This window comes from Solanum verrucosum, unplaced genomic scaffold (genome assembly GCF_900185275.1).
Source record: "Solanum verrucosum unplaced genomic scaffold, falcon-dt-bn FXZP01000182.1, whole genome shotgun sequence".
Classification (NCBI taxonomy): Eukaryota; Viridiplantae; Streptophyta; class Magnoliopsida; order Solanales; family Solanaceae; genus Solanum; species Solanum verrucosum.
In genome coordinates this window covers 4,689,768-4,708,983 of record NW_026020378.1, presented here as the reverse complement: position 1 = coordinate 4,708,983, position 19,216 = coordinate 4,689,768, and the positions used below count along the sequence as shown (strand labels likewise).

Here is a 19,216-nt window from a genome sequence, read left to right as displayed (position 1 = left end):
TAATATTAATAATTCATAAATTTAATATTTTATTTAAAAATATTAAATCCCAATTTTTTTGGTGTTGACAGTTGGCTTTAACTGTAAAATTACATTGTAAAAATATTTTTAAATCAAATTTTGAAGAACAGAAAGATGCAATTTTTTTAGTAATTGCTGACATGTGTTTTTTTTTTAAAAAAAAATCATATTTTTTATTTATCTTTTTTAAATTGACTTTTTAAATACTGAAATTTTGAGATTTATTGTGGCGCTGACATGTGGCATTTTCCCTCTCCTATTATATATAGATAGATTATTATTATTATTATTATTATTATTATTATTAAATAAGGAGGTTGTGGAAAGATGGTTAAAAAAAATTTCCACAAAAAAAGGGAATCACACACACACGTTACATATTTAAAATTTAAAATTATTTTAAAAATAAAATAGTAATTTATTATTAAATCCTATTACATATATTTAATTTTAATTATTTTAAAATTTTGCTTTTTGTGGTGCTGACACGTGGCGCTTTTCACCTCTCCTATTATATATAGATAGATGTTTAAATGATTCAAAATCTATTATATATACAATGTAACTTTTTTGTCGAGAGGATTTGGTGAACACCCTCGCCTCCTCCAAGATCACATGCTCTTTTTTAAAAATAGTTTTAAAACATTGTAAAGTCTTTCTATATTTCTTAAATTTATATCAAGTCAAACTATTTAATAAATTAAAACGTAATAGAAAACGTATAATATAATACTCCATAAATAGAGTCATCATTGATAAATTGAATGATATATAAACTAGTTGAAGAATCAATAGCATAAGCCCTTGGACTTTGACTTGTAAACAAATCATAATTTCAATCACAACAACATATCAGACGACAGTTGAATATCCAACTTGGTGAGGGATAATAGTCTTATGGTTGAGAAAAGACTTGCCACCTGCCTTCACTTAATGAATATTGTTGCAAGAGTTTTACCCAAAATAGAAAAATATCATATACTTCATCCACTCAAGTTATACTTCTATCTTTACTTTGATATAAAATAAATGGTGTTTTACGTAATCAAAAAAAGTATTGATTATTATTTTTAAAAATTATATTTTGTTTAAATATGTAGATTTTTATATAATCAAGAAACTATATCAAATAGTTACTATTTGATTAAGTGTAAATAAGTAAAGATATTCTCTTTGTCCACTTTTAATTGTCATGTTGCGTTTTTCGAAAGTCAATTTGACTAATTTTCAAAGTTAAATTAGAATTCGATACTTTAAACAAAAAATTTAGATATTCAAAAACTATACAAAAAATACTATAAATTGCAATTTTTTACATATCAATACGATGGAAAAATACAACGCAAAATGTTAATCAAAGTTCTTATAGTTTAACTCTATAAAAAGGAAACCATGATAAATAAAAATAGACAGAGGGAGCATTATTTACTTTTTACAAGCGTTTGGATTAACTTATTTTAGGAGATTTGACTTTTACTTTTTAAAAAAAATTATTTTTAGAGACGTTTGAAAAACATTAAAAGGGAAACTTTCAAGTACTTAAAGAAACCCAAACAAACAACCCACAAGAATACACATGAAGAAAAATGGAAAAACAATAAAGGATAGGAAGGCTGAGACACATAAGAAATTTATTAGGTTCGAAATCTATTATTTATATACTTATTTAGTAAAAAACAAATTAACACTTAAACGAGTTTTGCACCAAAACTACTTGATCAGAAGTAATTGTTTTTTTTTTCCCTTGAACTGAATATACTAACCATTATTACATCATGCAAGAGAATACACATAACATCAGCAGTTCCATTATCCAAGCTACAACACAGAATGGTATAACATGAAAAAACTAAGTTACAGAGTAGCCAAATGCAATCTCAAATTACAAAACAAGGCAAAGGGGCAATGAGTTATTGCTATTTGGTGTCGAATAGATCAGTCCAAGAGACGTGAGACCATTGCGCTGCTGGATTCAGGTCCATGATTATTTACACTAGGGATGATGTTAACAGGAGATACAAACTTAACAAACTCTTTGAGTTCTGAAAAGCTGCTGTGTTCGCTGTATGGTACTTCATACCTGAGACCAAAACAAATGATGTTTTCATCAAATCAGAAATGTGCAATCCATTGATGTAGTACATTGACTCAGTTATAGTTAATACACAAGTTAAATAGTAGTAGATGATGACCTGATGATAGTACCCTGCTGCCACCTGCTTCCAGTTGACTTCTTCTTTCCTTTACCAAATGACCAACCAGTTGGAGAGAAAGCAACTATAAGACTGTACCGACCCTGAAGTAGTAACTAACCGTTACATACCACTCAAAGCTGGATCAATAAACAAAAGCTTTTGTATATGGTGGTGCAAAAACCTATTGGTTAGAGTGTTCCAAGTAAAGATGTAACTGGACAAGGCACATTCTACCAAAGGGTAGTAGTCAATGACAAAGCAAGAGTATATGCAGCCAGGAAATTCAGTTCTGGTAGAAAAATGACGGTACACACAAATTTTCCCAAGAAATACTCCATCTTAATGTTGTGTAACATTCTAAGGAAAAGAAAGTAAGGACCTCCAAGTGATATGCTCAACCAATAACTTACACTCCTTCCTATTAAATAGTGGTTGAAAAGAAAGTAACACCACATTAAAAGTTAGAGTGTGTGTAATTTAATAAATTTAAATTCTTGAAAGTTGTATACGTTGTGTAGAAATAGAATTTTTTGAAATGGAAAGAGTGTCATAAATTAAACAAAGGGGAGTAACCATAAAGGAAAAACATATATGTAATTTACTTAAGTGCGCTATAAAGGAAAAACATATCTGTAATATACTTAGGTGCAAGGGATGATGACATAATGAACCCAACCAAGACGCATAGAGGTGTGCCTACGAATGAATTTAGCTCTAGATTTTGTGCAAACTTTTGGCTAGACTCTCTTGGTTCTTGCTGAGAAAGCATCTAATTGATGTCAGCAAAACTGAAAAATGTGTAGTCTATTATAATGAGTATGTTGCAGTAAAGAAAACTTTTAGGCCCTCCAATCAGTATAAGAGGATGATATTCACTAGGTGGAGCTTTGTTATTTTCAATCAATATAATTACTGATTAACTATGGACCTCAATTCAACACCAACTTTTTTCCATCTCCAAGATCTTTAAAACATCAGACTGTGGCTGCATCAGAATTTAAATCATCACAAAGCACTTGGACATCAAAAAACTTACCGCATACTGATTAGAAACATACTTCAACCTTTTGAAGCTAGCCAGTGTCCACATAGGCACGACATGAATTTGACTTTCCTGCTCATTTAATGTGAAAAACTGCATTTCTTCTCGAGTAAAACCCAGACACTCCAAAATGCTCAACTTTGATGCAGTGACATAGACTTTCTTCTGCAGAGCACGAGCAACCTCAACAAACAACCTCTCTTTTCCTAAATCAGTAAGGACAGAAACCATGAGAAATTGCCTTTTGATGAAAGCATTAAGCATAAGATACTAGGTAGCTTTTGAGCTTTTGGCCACAATATTTATCACGAAACTTAAAAGGCCAGAGATGAAGTTTACCTATAGTATAGCTACCAATGAGAAACAAGGTCTTCGAGTTGAAAGTTTCAGCTTGTATTGATTCAATAACAAATTGAATAACAGCCTCCTGTTTGGGAAAGTCATACTGCAAGGCAAGCAAACACTTACAACATCTGAAGTATTAATGGAAACAGCTGATGACATACTGAAATGTATTCAACTGTATATACAAGATTTTTGCTATTTCATATGTTCCTGGTGTATGGATTGGTCCTGTATGTTTCCTGTCTTTTGAATGTATTGGGTAAATAAATTGTATTTGCTACTTCTTACAATTGATGCATAACATAGTCAATTATCGTTTCCTATCTATATTATTTCTTGTCATGTCAGATGTAAGGAGAAAATCTCAATATTAGCTAACATATATGTGACATGATCATACTAGAGCATTTCCTCAAAGTGTTTGCTTCTATGGCCAGGGCATGACACTCAAAATATATAACCATATATTGAGTTTACTACCTAAAATACCTGAGGGTCACAGTATGTAGTATCTAGGATGAGACTGTGGACACCACAAGTCTGCAAGATTGCATTCCTTGTCATTTCTTCACAAAATCGGAAATCCCCCGTGTGCAGGACAGCCTATTGCATAACACAAACAAAGCATCCATCAAAAGAACAATCAAACTAGAATTCAGAGAAAGCACAGGGCAAACCAATTAGAACCACACCTTACCATTGGGTGGCTCAAAAAGGATTATTAGGGAACCCGGGCAATGATTTGCATCAAAGCATGTGACATCAATCCCTGCTATGTTGATCTTCTGGTTGATGGGTAAAACTTGCATCATGTCCCATGGGATTCCGATCTTCAGATTAACAAGCTTTGCCGTAATTGAGGAACAATAAATCTTTCCATGACAGAAGGACTTAGTGAGGCCTTGATAATCTACAGAGAAATATGATAACAAAATTCAAAGCTTGACTGATAAGTAATTGCTGATCACATAATCATCAAACTAGATTATCATATACACCTATAAGGATGTGTCCAAAAATTTTCAATGAACGTCACGCCATAAAGGCAGTAACCAATCAAGTAGGTCTTAGGGCTGATTAATATCTATATGATGATATCCACATTACAAATATGTAACATCCTTAAAAACCTCTTCTTACTAGAAGATACAAAAGTTATCAAGTGACTACATGATAAATGAGGAAATCCTATGCAAAAAGGTGAATACGACAAGTAATGCAATGTTCTAAAGAAACAGAAATTTGTATGTGGTGACCATTGAGAAAACCAGCATTTATTTTAGTCCAGCATGTCCTATAACATGAACATGGAGAATAAGCTTAATACGAAAATGAAGATAACGCAACCTTGACAGCTTCATTTTATTGACAAGTGCGTGAAGGTAAATGTTCTTCTTCATAATTGTTAAACATGCAATTACTCAATCGACTGATAGTGTACCTCAAAACTTCTGCAAGCAAATAGATGAAAGCTCTAAGTCTCATTACAGGGTCAAAGTCAAACCAATTCCTGCCTACATCTCATTTTTGTTGTAGTTTGACTTAACATCGTTGTTAATATTAGAATAAAAATTGCTAATTATTTAGCATTTGTTACAGGAAGGAAAAGGACTTTGGGCATTTGGAGTGCAGAGAAGTTTTATTATAGAGAATAAAAAAAGAAGGTTCCACAACTTTTTTGAACAAATACAAAATATATTTATGCCTTCTTTTAAATTGAACACAATTTTGGAAATGCCCCTACAAGCAGAGTTAAAGGAGACTGCCTTACGAGCTGATGCTATTTTCTCTGTTTCTATTTGTGCTGATTCAACTATAAACATTTGAAAATATGGTTGTCAGAAGAGGTCTTACGATCTAAATGGAAGTGGCTGAGGAACCAATGAGAACAATCTCTTCTCAAGTACTTGAAAGCATCCTGCAACAATGTAAACAAGATACTTTTAGCAATTTATAGCAAAAGAGAGGTATAAAGAATAACAACTTTATATCTTAGCATTTAGAAAAAAGTCTGGTACTTTTTTGTCAACAACGTGTCCAGTGTAATCCCACAAGTGGGGTCATAGTGCAATAATGTTCATTATCAATAACCCAATGTCACAAGCATTAAGACACCGGAAATCATACAACTAGTTAAACCACTAATACTGTAGAAAATACACATTGGCATTGCTTTGAACCAGCACCTGTAATCTCCATTGTAGTAAATCCAACAAATGTGTATATATATGGAGAGCTTCCAGTAATATATGCACATTTCAAGCATCCTACTTAATTTTGGTAAAAACAGATGATGTTTATTAGTATATTATGCACTTTTCCAAGAACTGAGATGATACAAAAGCCCATGTAAGTAGGTTATGTAATTAGGGTATTTACCACTCGGAATGGTGTTCCTGGTATAGAACACCACACGGGAATATCTTTAGATTTTGCACTTTTGGCTGGAGTTTTCTTCTGAATTCTCTTACGGGAAGCACTTGAACAAGTTCTTTCGACCTCCGTTTGTGCCCTATCAGTAGCACAAACTTTCTTTCTTTCCGAAACAGGACAAATGAAATAATCTGTTATCAACTTGCTTGGTTTAGTACCAGCATCAACAGGTATAATCTTTGTAACATCTTGTCGAGCTACGTTTTCCTCAGCAGTTTCCTGTCTTAGCTCCAAAATAGAGTTAACGATCTTTTTTCTAGGACCAAGAGCAGTGACACCAATGCTAAATAAATCCTGCAACGGAAGTTAAAATAGTGGAATTAGTTTGGCAAAGATACAACTAAAGCTTAGTGGTTTGGGCACCAAGTGAAATAAACAGCTTTAATAGTTTGTCACCAAATCACATAAATAAGATAACAGTGGAAATAACAAATACAGCTCAGCAAAGCCCCCTTCACAACTCCAACTTGGAAAGGATTAAGCTTGAGGAAAGGTAAAATGGACTAATTACTTCTGCAGAAAAATCACCATGAGAAGTATATTCAATGAATACATGGTAGAGAAACAAGTTTGCTTTATAGGTATGTGAATTTTCCAGGTTCATTCCCCTCTGGGGAAGAAAATTCAAATCTAACTTTTTACCTTGATCTTCTTGACTTGAACCTAAAGTAAATTCTTTTGGGGGCAAGAATTTAAAGAGTAGCTCAAGCGGTACTCAAACAATAATAACCAGAGAATTGTCACTTTAGTTATTATTTAACTGATTCTTCAAGACTACTGTTGTTTCCAGTTCTCACTGTTGCAACCTTGTACTGAACCCCCAACGGCCAACTCCAAATAAGAAGTTGTAGTTCAAAACTTGTAGTGGTAGGACAGGACGTCCAACAAAATAAGTAATGAGAAGAAACAAAAACTGAGATTGATGGTTAGGTTATAGATTCTATTTCTTTGGGTGCACTCAATGGAGGGAACAACACACCATTTTCTAGAAGGGAAAACATAAGACGGAGAATCCTTGAGGCCATGGCCTAACTCTGCCCCTGAACATCTCACCTTTGGTGCCATATAGTCAATTAACGAAATAATGGCCCTTCACATATTACTAGGGACATAAATACACCAGATTGGTTTGAGTTTTATTATGCTCTGATGCATTTTAACCAGCCGAATTTTGAGTTTAAGGCTTTATGCTCACAACATAATCTTTAAAAATAACCATGATTAGTAGCCACTTAAATTCTAAAAAAGTAAAACCCTTCATTATAGGTGCATCAGGTTGAACGTAATCACTCTCACAGGAACAAGCGCACTTCCGGAAGCAAAGAATTCCACAAGTAACAGCCAAAAAAAAAACATAAATCTTATACTTCCTTCTATGTCCCCTTTTATTATCAGAAATCTCCAAGGAGAATATCGACAAAACTGGTGTGACTAGAAATATCGTTATTTTTTGTGCACAAAGATATTAGCAATGAAGAACAATAAGCAAACCTCTTCTGTCAAGGATTTTAAAGTGTCCCAATCAATCTCCTCCCGAACAAAGATTTCTTCATATTTAGCAAGTCCAAGATTTCGTAACCATTCAACAACAGGTGACATGTGGACAACCTCTTTAGGACATGGGGAATCATTGAGCACTTGCCCAGGACACTGAAAAGATACATCATTATTGGCAGTAACCACCTGCAAGATGATCAAATTTGTATTGAGGTAACCACATTTAACCTCCCATATCTTCTTTAAAATCAGGAAACAAAGGCAACTTCTCTGATGAACCATAACAGCAGCAGTGTCTCAAACACACTTGAATTAGAAATATGATAAACGTAAATGCAACTGAAACCGTAAGATGGAAATACATTATTTTTTAAGGTGTTGAACTAGGTCGAATTCATTAACAAAGATCATGTCTATCGGTTTTCTTTCATATAAATGCTCTGATGGTTATGTTTGTCTTGGAAACTCACGTTTATTACCACTAGTCTTAAAAGTATGATCGAACAAAGTTTTGTCAATCTGGGGGCATACCCAACTTGTGAAGGTTCAACCCAGAAAACATGAAACTGGCCACTAAGGGTGACCGAATACAATTTCCAAAAACAAGAATTTAATACCACCATTTAGGGAAGAGCATTTTAAAGCTCATCTCAGAGGATGGAGCAGTATAATACACATACAGACATGCGGAAAGGAACACTTGCAGACTTGGAACTGCAATCATGTGGCCGTTAAAAATTACACATTTTCATTTTCCACACCATGATTATGAATATCCTTATATGAAATAGCTATAAAATTTTTGCTCAAAGCAATTCAAAGAATTCTATGTTATTTTACTTTTAAATAGCAACCAAAACAGCAAAAAGTAGAACAGATGTCCACCATTTTACTAGATATATGTTAAACGGTATCACAGTACTTTAATCATTGCGATTCCAACTGTATCAAAAAGGAACAATAGTGTGAATTTGATTGTAATAAATGAATCTTAACTGAGACCATGGTGGCATGTTGGCATTGCACAGCATAACCCTTTGCTTATTATTAACTTCAAATGCTTGTTTGACATCTTTCTTTCTTACTTTCGATATAAGCATTTGTTGATACGACAATAAAAAGTCAGCAGCATGGTAAAACTGTCAAAGAAAAAAGCAGGGGGGACAAAAATTTAATCAAAAGACTAGCTAGGGTTACTAAAAGAACAACAGAGTCATCCCCAAGGGCTTTGGACTTTGGTATAGTGGTAGGAGCACAGCATGTGATATGTGGGTAACGCGCTCATCACGAGTTCAGAACCTACTGCTGACAAAAGCCTAGTATTTAAGTCGAGAAAGGGTAGAGGGACAGCCCAATATCCACCGAGCTTCAAACAGTGTACAAATTTCCCCCCGGGGATTTCTTAGTTATCAAAAAATAAAAATAGAGTCAGTTCATCAGATCCTTAGTTAGAGATCTTCCAAACTAAAAGATGTATATTTTAAAGATGGGCAACTTATCCTGTACGGGGTGATGAACGAGTTCCCATAAAGTCTGATTTATCTATTTGTCCAAAGCTGGCAATCAGACAATGAGTTGCATTCCAGACTCTGTTCCGGCCACCTTTAGGTTGAAAGATAGTGACTACATGCTGATAAACATTTCTCAAAGGAATGAGGCATCTTTAACCCATATGATATATATCTCTAGTTGATGGTGCATCTTTTTACTTGATTACTTTGTTGATGAATTTCCATAACTCTTGACAGCAATGAATCATGTTCACATCATTCAGAGAGGCACCCTAACTATACACCAGTTATACCTTTTTAAGATGCATCTCTTACCGTACTTTTCTCCCACTAAGTGTTGGATCTATATCTGAATCTACATTTTCCTTATGCACCCAGGGAATCACGTTGGTGCTAGAAGAGATACCCATCACAAAAGTATGCATTGCATTTCCTTCTAATCAAGGCATATCTAGCTGAAACTACTTAGACATTGGTGTTCCTTTCTACTATGTAACAAAAAATTTTACCTTTTATATCAGTGGTACCTTTGCTCAAAACCTTAACTCTGACTAGTGCCACTATAGCACATTGCTTAAGAAGCATTCACTATTCTTCAACCTCCATAATCTTCATTCTCTAAGGGACTTCTGGATTGAGATCAACCAAATATAAAAGTAATATCTTACAACTTGTAGTAGTAGTCGATTCTAAATTCTTAACTATGACCCAAAGAAACAAACTAAAAAATTTCAAGATATATATGTAGCCTAACCAGTATCATGTTCAAAAGTTTTATCCAATAAATGTTTTTTAACCAATATCATAGATACACTAGTTGGCAAGAACTTTAGCAATCTTTGACCCACATATATAATCTCTCACCTCTTCTTTGATGAATCTTTCACTTAATTCTTTTGTTACATTCAATACGTGTTGAACTCAATTTACCTTGGTATGCCCCTTTATACTCTTAAGGATGGCTTGGTTCACATGTTAGTTATGCGGGAATTATAGTGCAAGGATTGTTTATGTTGCGATTAATAATAAAGGGATTGTTATACACTGATTTATAACCAAGAGAATTGTTATACATGAATTACTTACTCTAAAAAAAACTTTTGACTTTGCATAGTCTAATCCTTGCCTGCTAATATACATATGCTTCCACATTTTATTCTGCATAAATAATTGTACATAGATTATCGTATAACTTAATGATGGTATTATCTAATATCGTCAACTAGACATTATATTAGTTATACGCCGGTTATTTTTTCTTATGCAACCAACCATATATTGTATTATTCAATATGGGATTTATGCTAGAATTACTTATTCCTAATCCATCAACCAAACGACCCCTAATAGTAAGATTAGGTGTTTCACTATTAATCTCGTCTATTTTGTGATAGTACTCCCATTTTCATCTATCAAAATTAGTGGACCAACTATTACAAGGTTTAAAATAGCAATCTGGTAGTTCAAACTATAGCAGTAGAGAGAAACCATATCACCATTTAACATGACTACTTCCTCGGTCAACAAGTTGGGCACAAACATTTTCCTTCATCATCACCTCAATAGGGGAGGTGCACTGTTCCTTAAAATCAGTATATCATATAATATTGGCAACATTATAGGAACTACGAAGTGCTCATGTCAAAAGAAAACATTAGGAAAAAGATCCAAGCACTCTCCATAAACTGATGTGACACCTCAACCGTAAAAGAAATCAATTTAACACTGCCATACACATGTTTCTTAGGTATATGTTGCTACATTCCATACAATAAGAAACAAATATTAGGTAAGAGCATCTTACATCAACTGGAGTCTCGTCTTTGTCAAGACACTCATTAGTGTGAACCAGTCGCATTTCACCACTCAAATCTGAAATATCTGCCCCACAAAGGGGACAACAAATGAGGCCATATTCTTCGTCTAATCCCAAGCACTCTTCTGGCCTATGCAGATCAGCTGTCAAAGCGTCACTGTATACTTCATCCTCCTCACCACATAACTTGAGCAGTAAATCAAGCTCAGAGCACTCCTCTGATTCCTCCTCATTCCTCTCTTCGAACCCACCATTTGAATTGAGCAATCTTGCCTCTATCGACTTAAACAAGTAACCCCTCTTTAATTCTTCCTCATTAATCGTTCTTTGGACCCCAGAACAACAATCTAGAGTTGATTCTATGTTATCCAATCCATGACCCAAATCCAAATCCTCAAAATCAGACTCCGATTTCTGATGAGCAGGATTAAGGCTCTTTCCATTTTCATCAGATTTTTCAACAACAACAGGAGCAAGACTGTCCTTTTCTACACTTACTGGATGTTGTTTCGGCTTCTTGGTAGGACGAGAACTACCTAATCCATGGCCCAAATCAAAATCCACAGTACACTTTCCAACAACACCAACGTTCTCCTTGCCAACATGTGGTGAATTTTGTTTTGGCTTCTTGGAAGTAGGAGGAGTGGCACTATTATAAGGTCTGAGAGGCTTACGGGATGCAATTTTTGAGGTGGGTTTTGGCAAATGGAGCTGAGAAGGAGATGGGTCTTGAAAATCATCGTCGTCAGTGAGAGCTGAGGAGATGTTTAAGGTTTTAGGGTTGGAAGGGCCGGCCATTGATGGGAGGAAGAGAGATTCAGGTGCATTCAAATTTGGATGAAGAAGGGGCAGACAACAAATGGAGGGAACAGCCCAAATTTAATTTGTGTGGCCGTAATTTTAAAGTGAAGTTAAATATGACTCCAATTAGGGAAAAGGGACAAAAATGTGATGAAATGAACAAAAACTCATCCGTTTATAATTTGACTTAAAGATATCCTTATCGTCAATATTTTGGTTCAAAAATATTTTTATTATTTAGAAAATGAGCATTTTGACCCATTAAATAATAATAAGGGTATTTTAGGATCAAAGTTTTGACGACAAGGACATTTTTGATAAACCATAAACAGATGACATTTTTGTTCATTTCACATAGTTTAAGGGCATTCTTTTTTTATCAATTTCCTCCTAATTAATCACACACTTTTATGGTGTTCTTACATTGAAACTGATTATATCAAGAAGTTTTTCATATCCACACTTGAACATAAGATTTCTAATTATGAAAGGATCGGTGTCATTCATTACATCATATTTATTGGTGATTAACCAGACTTTTAAAAATTTACTCCCGTCCAACAATACTTTTTCGCTATTGATTTTACACACTTCTTAATAAACTATAAATAAAAGGATAATTTTACTATATCACTCTTTGAATATAATAAATACAATGTCTTGAAAACGTAATAGGGAAATGACTATAATTAATGATAAAGATAAATTAGGAACTAAGTGTAAAATTATCCATTGATTTTATGAACTAAACAATTATTGTTGGAAATCCTAAAATAGTATAGTAGACAACTATTATTAGACGGAGGGAGTAATGATTTGATTTGAAGTTTCAAATTTTAGTTTTTATGATATATTGTTTTTACACAATCTTTTTAGCAATCATAAACCCTCGTCTCAACATAAAGGACACTTTAAAAATTGTGTTTCTTTTCTTGTTTAACTAGCTAGAACTTGATAAGAATTTTCATATATAGTTTTAGTTTGTGATATAAGGGATAACAATTTTGAAATAAAATCTAATATCATTTTATCTTAAGTTTGTTTGAACTTTATCTCATAATTGACAATTTTAGAATTAAAAAATCTCGGAATAAAGTATCAAAATGACTAAAAAACTCTTTCCTAACTATAATAAACCACTTTATTTACGAGCAAAATAAATAAAATTTTAGTTAAATTGTATGTGCTATTAACCATGAATTTTTTTTCCTTTTTTTCAGAGAGGAACTTCTAATTTTTGAAAGAAAAAAAATCTCTAGGAAAATAAGTTTACTTTTCCAACGGAAGCATGAATAAGTTCACTAATAACATTTCACATTGATTGTCTCGTCTCCACCGTCATACTCCACGCTCGCCCCTCCTAACCCCACAAACTTACTTCCTACCCCCAATTTCTCTAGTGTTTGCCTAAATTATATACCAATTATTTTTCTTTTTTTGGATTATAGACAGTCACATTTAAATCTTTACTAAATGCCAATCAGGGCCGGCTCTATGCTTTGTACAGTAAAACCTCACTAAATTAATATAGGTGAGACCATGAAATATTATTATTTTGTAGAGGTATTATTTAATCGACAAATTAATATTTATTAATTTAAAGAGTGTTTGGATACCGCTAAATTCGTTCGGGGATGAAATAGAGATTTTAAATGAACTCACTTGTGAAAACGTCATTCATGAACTTGATGTCATTAGTAATGATCTCGGTTACTGCAATAAAATTGATGTTTATAACAATGTTGGATGGGTGAAAATGATATATGCATGTTCAGAGGTTCAAAACTTTATAGAAATTGTGGATACCATTGGGAAAAAATAATGTTGATAATAAAGTTGAAGGTGATACAATACTTTTGAAATCAGTTATGCATAAGGAAACACTTATCGCATTTAGAAGTCTTCACAGGTGTAGTTTGAAAACACAATACCAAAACTTTTTGATGCAATCAGAAAAGTTAGAGATGAACTTCAACTAAATTTAAATTTTAACAAAAAAAAAAGGAACACAAAGAATCATATTTCACTAAATTGTCTTAGATATATTTGTACATTTAAAGAATTATTAACTTATAATATCAATGGGACCATATATTTATATATGGGTCTTCTGAAAATATAATCTCTTATTATCTTATCGAAATGAGTGATTTTTTCCATTGGCCCAAGTTGGGACAGGAAGAAAATACTATCTTAGAGAGGTTATTAATTAACCGAGTAATTTAGTGAGGTTCTACTATAATTTGGGGGGCCCAAATTTTTATCAAGAATAAATTATGTGATAAAAAGTTTATAGAAAAAATAATTATTTATGATAAAAAAAGTATAATTTTTTAAAATATATTATTTTATCCACTTTAACATCTTTTGTACTTTGTTAAAAATAAGAATTAATAGTGAAAAGTGTTGAGCAAAGTGAATTACAAATTCGTTTTTATTTCTTTTTAAATTTTAGTTTCAAGCATTACAACAAACATATTAAAATGGGATATACCAAGTCATCAACTTCTTGAATCAGATTCTATGGTTCTAACTCTTATCTTTATTTAATATTTGTCAACTTATTACTTATAAAATTATGTTAACAATTCAGATAATAATTGTCTCACTGAAATAATGTTTTTCAATGTTGAGTTGATAAAATCTTACCTAAAACTAATAACTGAAAAAACAATATTAAATACTAGTAATAATTTTCATCTAAATAGTGTAAGAAAAATAAATTTAAAATAAATATGTATTCAAAATTTATTTATATTTTAGATCTCAAATTAAAAAATTTCTTTAGGAACAAAATTACATTTAATAGTCTCCCCTTATGCCAATGGTCCAAATTAAAGTGACTATTTTGGTACGCGTGGTCTTCCTCTTCTATCGATGAAAACTGAAGAAAGTAAGAACTTTACCCTCTTACGTAATATAGGCACCCAATTCAAAATGTTTTTGCATTGGATAGTCAATTCTAGATTGTAACTAGTATTTCGATGTAGAATTAATGATGTTGATGTTAAATTTGACGAGATTCAAGATGAATTAATGTGAAGATTTGGTAGCTAGAAAGATAATTCTTCATTAGTACAAAAGTCAAAATGGTAACTTTATAGGTCAAATTTAGGTAAATCATAAAATGATTTCGCAAGTTAAACGTCAACATTTTGACACATAGTGATGTCATGAATGACATCAATAAGGATAATTCATTCGTATAAATAGATAACTCTTAATTCATTTGTAACACACCTCTCACTTGCCTTCTCATCTTTTAAGGCATTTGATCTTTCTTTTTTCTCTTATGGTATTTCACTTGTACTCTTGTGGAGTGAAATAAATATTGGTTGTTTGTGTCCTAGGATCAGGCAAAAGAAAACAAATTTTTACCAAACCTCGTAAATTTGTAATGTTCTATTGTTGCATCATTTACTATTTATTAACTACCTTTAGATATAACAGTTGTGATTTCATTGCTCTCTATATATTCGACTTCCACAACAATTAGATTCAATAATTTCAATAATTGTTTATGATGTGATATTAAAATTAGTTCTATATTTTCAGTTCAAAAATGCTCTCAAATTTATTTAATTCTTAGTTATATAGAAGCTAGTTTATGCCTGTACAAGTCAAAAAGATGTTTTGGTTTCTTTTTTTTAACTTTCTGTATAATGTACTCTACAAATAAGTTGTTGCTCATAAAAGACCATGCATGATTGTAAAACTAGGAACAATTTTTTGTTTTTAATTAATTAAACGTCGTATTACTACATATTAATTAGTTTTACAAGTTCATAAGACAACTATGTGATACAACGTTATAAGAGTAGTAATTAATAATCAACCGTGTTACTTAAATGATTCATTTTATGTACTTCGAATACACTTTACTAATTTTTATCAACAAGTAAAACAACTTCATGGGGTTAACCAGACTATATATATATATATATGGAAAAATGGTTTAAAATATATCTGAACTTTGATCGAAATTGTTGTAACAATCTCAAACTTTGAGCAGGACCTATTACCCCTGACTATTTAATAGTGTATTTTAAAGATATATATGTGTCCACGTGGACATCATAAATGTCCATCATTATAAATAGTAACTCGTCCAGTTGTACATTTATATATCTTTAAAATATAGTACTATTAAATTGTGCAGGGGTAATAGGAAGAGGCGGACCTAGGTGGATGGGAGGGGGGTCACCCGAACCCCCTCGATAAAATAATTATACCGTATATATAAGGTTAAAATTATTATTTATGAGTATAAATATTAAATTGAACCCCCTCTATACAATTGTAACGCGTAGCCCAGTGGTCAAGGGGGTTCAGAATGACTCCAAGGTTCCAAGTTTGATTCTTGCAAGTCGCGCTTATATATAATTTTAGCTTAACTTTCCGTCCTTCCCCACATCCCAAGCTTTTAGCTATAAGTTTTAGTTTTGTCTTTTCCCAAAGCCCAGCCCACAAATTAGCTTTTAAAAGGTTGTTTGACTTGGATTTTACAAAGGTTAATATCCATACAAAAATCACTAAAGCTTATACGAAATTGTGTTGAAGTTTGATGACATTTTTTGAATTTCAAGATTCAAACAAGTCTATCTTTGATCGTAAATTTTTCATATATCTTTTATGTATTTTAATTTTTTTTAGTTATTTTGACTTATAATATTTTTACGTAGCTTATAAATATATAAATTTCATTTTTTAAAATTTGAAAATTCTAGGCGCAAATATTCGATCAAACTTAAACTATTTGACTCTCAAAAAATGAAAAGTGTTACATAAATTGGGACAGAGGGAGTATTATTAATATAACATTTGATTTTTTTCATAAATAATATTTATATACATTTTGTAAAAAATTCTATATCATTTTTCGAAGGATATAGAATAAGAATAGGCTCCTAGTAATAAATATATTTAAAACGTTAAAACAACAAATTTAATAGGGGATTGACCAAATTTATATAATTTGTTATTATGAGGATTACCTTTTATTCAAAAAAAATATTTTGTAGATTAACATTTCATGTTTGACTAATAAATTCAATCTTTTTTCTTGTCAATATTAGAGATCAAATTTGTGCTTGGCCAAAATTTTCAAAACTGCTTTTGGAGAAAGTTATGTTTTCAACTTTTGAAAAGAAGTTTTGTCACAACTCAAAAACAACTACTGTATTTGTTTTTCTAAAAGCACAATAGATTTTAAAAAGGTTCGATGAAGCAAGACATAAGTAGGAAGAAATGTTAAATGAAACATGACAAAACGAGTTAAAATTTGATGAGTTAAAATGATCTTGTCTTTCACCACTACACTCCTTTTAATCAACCTTTTCGCAAATTTACTTTTTATATTCGAACCCCCTGAATGAAAATTCTGCGTCCGCCACTGGTAATAGGTCCTGCTCAAGATTTGAGATTGTTATAGCAATTTCGGTTAAAGTTCGGATATATTTAAGATCTTTTTCAAATATATATATATTCAAGTTTAGTAACATGCTAGCTAGCTGCCAGACACATCCTTGCATTATATTTAGGTAATTAATCTAATTAAGACGTGAAAACTACATTATTTCACCATCAACAACCCAATCAAGCGTGACCAGAGCTAGTTTTTTTTTGTTTTTATAATCAAAATGATGATTAAGTCAACTAATCTGGAATCAAGGAGGGAAAGTGTGAGGATCCATGTCCCAATATATATAATGAATAAACGATGAAAGAAGATGTGGGCATCTTATCTAATTTATACGTTACGTATTAAGAAATTAATAAGTAAAAGTGAACGAAAAAATTTAAATAATTTAATATGGCAAAAAAACTGATGTATGGAGATTGGAAAGCTAGTAGTAATATACACAGCTCAACCATCCATGTGATTATGTTTAGCTTGAATACCAAGGTTGAATGCACTTAAACCTATGACTAATTATTGTTTTTTCTTCTCATTCTTGTAATTTCAATGCCCATTAATTATTAGCATATCCACATAAAATTTCGTAATTCTCACTGAGTCACTTGACACTAAAATTTTACTTGGTTGTATAAGATTATTGTTAGTTTAAATACGATATTTGTTTTGAGTGTTATTTAAATTTTATTATATCGTATTGTTAAGTTCATCGTTTAATAATAATAAAAAGTCTCATTTTGTATAACAATCGATTTAGTGTAATTACATAGTTATTTTTTTTTTTATTTCTTCATTTTGTCTTTATTTATCATTTAACTTTTTAATTTATTTTTTTATCCTATCTTTTTATAGTCTATTTTGTACACTATTTTATAGGTTTTTTGATGTATATGATATCATATAATGACAAAAAATGATATAATATATTCAAATATTATATTTATTAAAATAATTTAATATATTATGATATATATATATATATATATATATATAATATAATACAATACAATATGATATCCTAATTGTATTATGAAACAATTATGATATATATATAATATAATACAATACAATATGATATCCTAATTCTATTATGAAACAATTATGATATATATATAATATAATACAATACAATATGATATCCTAATTCTATTATGAAACAATAGATAATTATCATTTATTTGCAATCTTAATAATTTAGATTTGGGTTATTACGATTTAAGTCTATTTATTTTTAAGGGTCTGAATCTTAATAATTTATATCTTAATTATTAATTGTGTTGTTTTTTCTTCTTTTACAATCATTTAATGTATCTGAATGATTAATATGTATAATGAAGTCTTAATATCATTAAAATGTTTATTTAAGAAATCCTACAAATCGCTACTCCATCTACTTTCACCCACCACCCACAACCATCGTTAATCACCACCATCTTTATCCTGATTTCAACCATCACTATCGTCAATCACAAAATCATTAATCGTTATCACCATTAGCAATCATTTGCAATCACAACAACAAACCAGTATTACTTTGATTAATTACTATGGATAATTATCAATTTATCATTATTAGTCAAATATTATCTACCGCTTACTACCATCACTATTCACTATATCATTATTAACTATCAATATCATTCTACTAAGTACTAATTATCATCCACCTACAACAACAATCACAATTATTCACTATTGTCAGCCACTGTACCATAAGATACTACCCACAACCATCATCATCAGTCAACGCCATCCCAAATCAACACACCAATCATCATCATTAGTCAACACCATCGCCAATTGTCATATAAAAAATTTAAAATATTTTATTGATATAATGTTAGATCAATTTAGTATTTTGTTATTTTTTATTAAAAAAATAAATTTTATACATTCGCATGTTGAATAAATAAACAATCTTTAATTATTCAATATTCAGATCTTCATATAACGTTTTAATATTCAGATTCAGATGTATATTCAGATTCACACATCGTAACATTAATATAGAGATATTTCAATTTTAATAAAAACAAAAAAAATCTTAATATCTCAATTGATTGAAGGACGGAATTTGTGTGCTAAGTGTCAACGATGCAAAGAGAGCGAGCATGCCCGTTTGAAGTTCAAAAAAAAAAA

General features: G+C 31.3%; 1 protein-coding gene across 1 annotated transcript; it reads right to left on the bottom strand.

The window, feature by feature from the left end:
• Positions 1-1,781: 1,781 nt before the first annotated feature.
• Positions 1,782-11,719, bottom strand: LOC125838562 (uncharacterized). Its single transcript, XM_049517614.1, has 10 exons — positions 10,849-11,719; positions 7,528-7,719; positions 5,983-6,330; positions 5,458-5,521; positions 4,296-4,513; positions 4,093-4,206; positions 3,598-3,703; positions 3,253-3,464; positions 2,214-2,317; positions 1,782-2,101 (listed from the first exon to the last, which is right to left on the bottom strand). Exons 1-10 carry the CDS (start codon positions 11,656-11,658, stop codon positions 1,957-1,959), a joined length of 2,313 nt encoding a protein of 770 aa, XP_049373571.1. The 5' UTR covers positions 11,659-11,719; the 3' UTR covers positions 1,782-1,956.
• Positions 11,720-19,216: the final 7,497 nt, after the last annotated feature.